At 49.4% G+C, this 3,477-nt stretch overlaps 1 protein-coding gene across 1 annotated transcript in view; it reads left to right on the top strand.

Moving 5' to 3' along the window:
* The window catches only part of tmprss15 (transmembrane serine protease 15), a 25,823-nt gene that overhangs the window by 8,825 nt on the left and 13,521 nt on the right, over positions 1–3,477 (top strand). Inside the window, exons 14-16 of the mRNA XM_050040935.1 lie at positions 255–326; positions 418–562; positions 841–1,022. Coding sequence (XP_049896892.1) covers positions 255–326; positions 418–562; positions 841–1,022 — 399 coding nt within the window. The remainder of the gene's footprint in view (positions 1–254; positions 327–417; positions 563–840; positions 1,023–3,477) is intronic.

Raw genomic sequence — 3,477 nt, 5'->3', positions numbered from 1 at the left:
AACAACAACAACACACAGCTGCACTGACAAACAACAACACACAGCTACACTCACAAACAACAACAACACACAGCTACACTCACAAACAACAACACACAGCTACACTCACAAACAACAACTACAATACACAGCTATACTCACAAACAACAACAACACACAGCTACACTCACAAACCCTGTTGATTTATTGATGTTGTTTTACTGTAAGGTGGACTGAGATGTCGTAACAGTGACGACTGCCTCTGTGTGTTTCAGCTTGCGGCGTCCGACAGGTTGTTAATGACACGGTGGAAACGGATCAATCAGCAGAGAGGAAACCTGGTGAAGGTGGTGGACTGAATGCTGCTCTAAGGTTCACTCTGATGTCTTGTTTTAATTTTACATCTGACTGTAAACTGTGTCTATTGTTACCTGTCAGGTGAGGCCAGAGTGGTAGGCGGAGTTAACGCGGTGAAGGGGGCGTGGCCATGGATCGTATCTCTTCATTGGAGGGGGCATCACTTGTGTGGAGCCTCTCTGATTGGCAGAGACTGGCTGCTGACGGCGGCACATTGTGTCTACGGGTCAGAGAACACAAAAAATACTTTATTATTTTTACTGTTGGTGGTTTTTAAATAAAACATGAAGCCATCATCATCATCATCATCATCACCATCATCGTCATCATCAGTGCAGTGGAGAAGCTGATACCAAACAGAGAGAGACAAAGTTTTTAAGAAGTTATGAATGAATGATGGATGAAGGTGTTACAGTAAACTGAGGTTCAGTGTGAGAGTTACAGTTATAGACTTTTTAATGTAAACATAAACATGAATAAATCAGATGTGTTTTTGTCCCACAGGAAGAACGTCCACCTTCAGTCGTGGTCAGCTGTTCTGGGTCTTCACTCTCAAAGTGACATGAGCTCTGTGGACGTTCAGACCCGAAGAGTCGATCGCATCGTCATCAACCAAGAGTACAACCGCCAGACCAAACAGGCTGACATCGCCATGATGCATCTGCAGCAGCCAATCAGTTTCACCCGTCAGTACCAACACACAGGAAACACAAACACCTCAGCAGAGGGCAGTGTTTACAAACTCTGAGTTTGACCCTGAACTTTTGAGTTTGACCCTGAACTCTGAGTTTAATCCCGAACTTTTGAGTTTGACCATGAACTCTGAGTTTGACCCTGAACTCTGAGTTTGACTCTGAACTCTGAGTTTGACCACGAACTCTGTCTTTGACCCTGAACTTTTGAGTTTGACCCTGAACTCTGAGTTTGACCCTGAACTCTGTCTTTGACCCTGAACTCTGAGTTTGACCCTGAACTCTGTCTTTGACCCTGAACTTTTGAGTTTGACCACGAACTCTGAGTTTGACCCTGAACTCTGTCTTTGACCCTGAACTCTGAGTTTGACCACGAACTCTGACTTTGACCCTGAACTTTTGAGTTTGATCCTGAACTCTGAGTTTGACCCTGAACTCTGTCTTTGACCCTGAACTCTGAGTTTGACCCTGAACTCTGAGTTTGACCCTGAACTCTGTCTTTGACCCTGAACTTTTGAGTTTGACCCTGAACTCCGTCTTTGACCCTGAACTCTGAGTTTGACCCTGAACTCTGAGTTTGACCTCAAACTCTGAGTTTGACCCTGAACTCTGTCTTTGACCCTGAACTCTGAGTTTGACCTCAAACTCTGAGTTTGACCCTGAACTCTGAGTTTGACCTCAAACTCTGAATTTGACCCTGAACTCTGAGTTGATGACACAGAAAACAGCTGATCAGAGTCGGTTCAGTTCACTGTGTTCAGCTCGTACTCAGTGAATGAACAAATCATCATCAGTGGAGCTCCGATGCTATTCACCATGGCAACAGGTCAATAAAAGGCGGAGCCTCCATTTAAATCTGGTGTACATAGAGATTTAAATACCTGTGGTCGTGAGCTCGGCTGCCGCAGCTCAGCAGGATCATGATGAATATGCAGGATCATGATGAATATGTCATGTATCTGGGGAGGGATTCCTTTGCGCATGTGTCGGTGTCTGTAGCTGCCTGTCTGTGCTTTCCCTAACCCGCGATTTTAAACTGATTTATTTTAGTTTTGGAGTGACTTTTAAGCTATCTGCTTGGACATCAGTTGTTTTTATTTTTGTTTTTATTTATCTCATTTAATCGGACGTTATTTTAATCACTGGATGTCCAAGCATTAGGGGTTTTAACAGCCAGACACGGCCTGCTTGACAGGTGGTAAAACTTCCGCCAGCATAGCCTATATATGGCTACATCTATGCACGCCGATGTGGACCCCCAGCTTGTAAAAGCAGACAAAAAGATTGCTGACCTGAAAGAGGACATTCGCTGGCTCTGTGGTGAGCTAAACATCAAATCCTCCATGCTGACCGCCCTCCAGGAGGTGGCTCATGAACAGTCACTCCAGATCGCCTCACTCACGGCAGCCCTCCAGGACACGGTGCACTGGGATCCCAGCGCTTGGTCTCCACCGTCCTCCAGCTCAACACTGAGTCGCCGGTGGCCTTGGGTGGAGGTGGTCGGCAGGGGTAAAAGAGGCCCTGGCTGTGCTGCCTCACCTCCGCGCCTCAGCCTCTCAAACCGCTACAGCGCCCTGGCATCGGACGGAGATCCAGACGCTGGCACTGCAGACGCTGCCGCTGCAGCTCCTTCCCCGCCGGATGGATCCGCGTCTTCCTCGCTGGCACCTGTGGACCGGAGTGCTGCGGCTGCAGGACCTGACCATCGACTCCCATCCCGGACATTGGCTTCCGCGGCGCGTCGGAGGCTCCTAAAGGAGGCTGTACGGAGACGCTCTGGGGGACTCCTCTCCCACAGCCGGGATGGCGCTGCTCCTGCCAGGACCGGGACCGGGACCGGGACTGGGACCGGGACCGCCGAGTCGCCGCCGCTCCTGCCCCCCCGGTCACGCAGCATGGACCGTCCACCTGCCTCATGTGAGTCACCCAATCCCCATCGTGTTCCTCTTCGTCCTCTTTTCCCTCCTTCTACCGTGTTGTTTGGAGACAGCATCATCAGGAATATTCGTTTTTTCAACGCCACAACTCACTGCTTTCCTGGAGCCACAGTTCCGGTCATCCGTGACAAACTTCCAGAACTGCTTCATTCACTCCCTTCCTCCATAAACCGGCTGATTTTCCATTTGGGCTCAAACGACACGGCCCGCCGGCAATCAGAGCAGACAAAAATGGATTTTGTTGCTCTTTTTAACCTTTTAAAAAACTGTGTTAAGTCGGTCTTTAACAGCGGTCCCCTGCCAACACTGTCCCGCGGGGCAGAACGCTTCAGCCGGCTACTCTCCCTCAATTCGGGCAGAACGCTTCAGCCGGCTACTCTCCCTCAATTCATGGGTCCAGGCTGCCTGTAGCACCTATGGTTTCACTTTTATCGACAATTTTAACTTATTTTGGAACCGGTCCTCTTTTTACAGGGCTGACGGGCTTCACCCGAGCAGGCTGGGCAGCCGCA

This window comes from Epinephelus moara, chromosome 3 (genome assembly GCF_006386435.1).
Source record: "Epinephelus moara isolate mb chromosome 3, YSFRI_EMoa_1.0, whole genome shotgun sequence".
Taxonomy (NCBI): domain Eukaryota; kingdom Metazoa; phylum Chordata; class Actinopteri; order Perciformes; family Serranidae; genus Epinephelus; species Epinephelus moara.
Note: the sequence above shows the minus strand (reverse complement) of the source record. Positions and strands in the feature narration are given on the sequence as shown.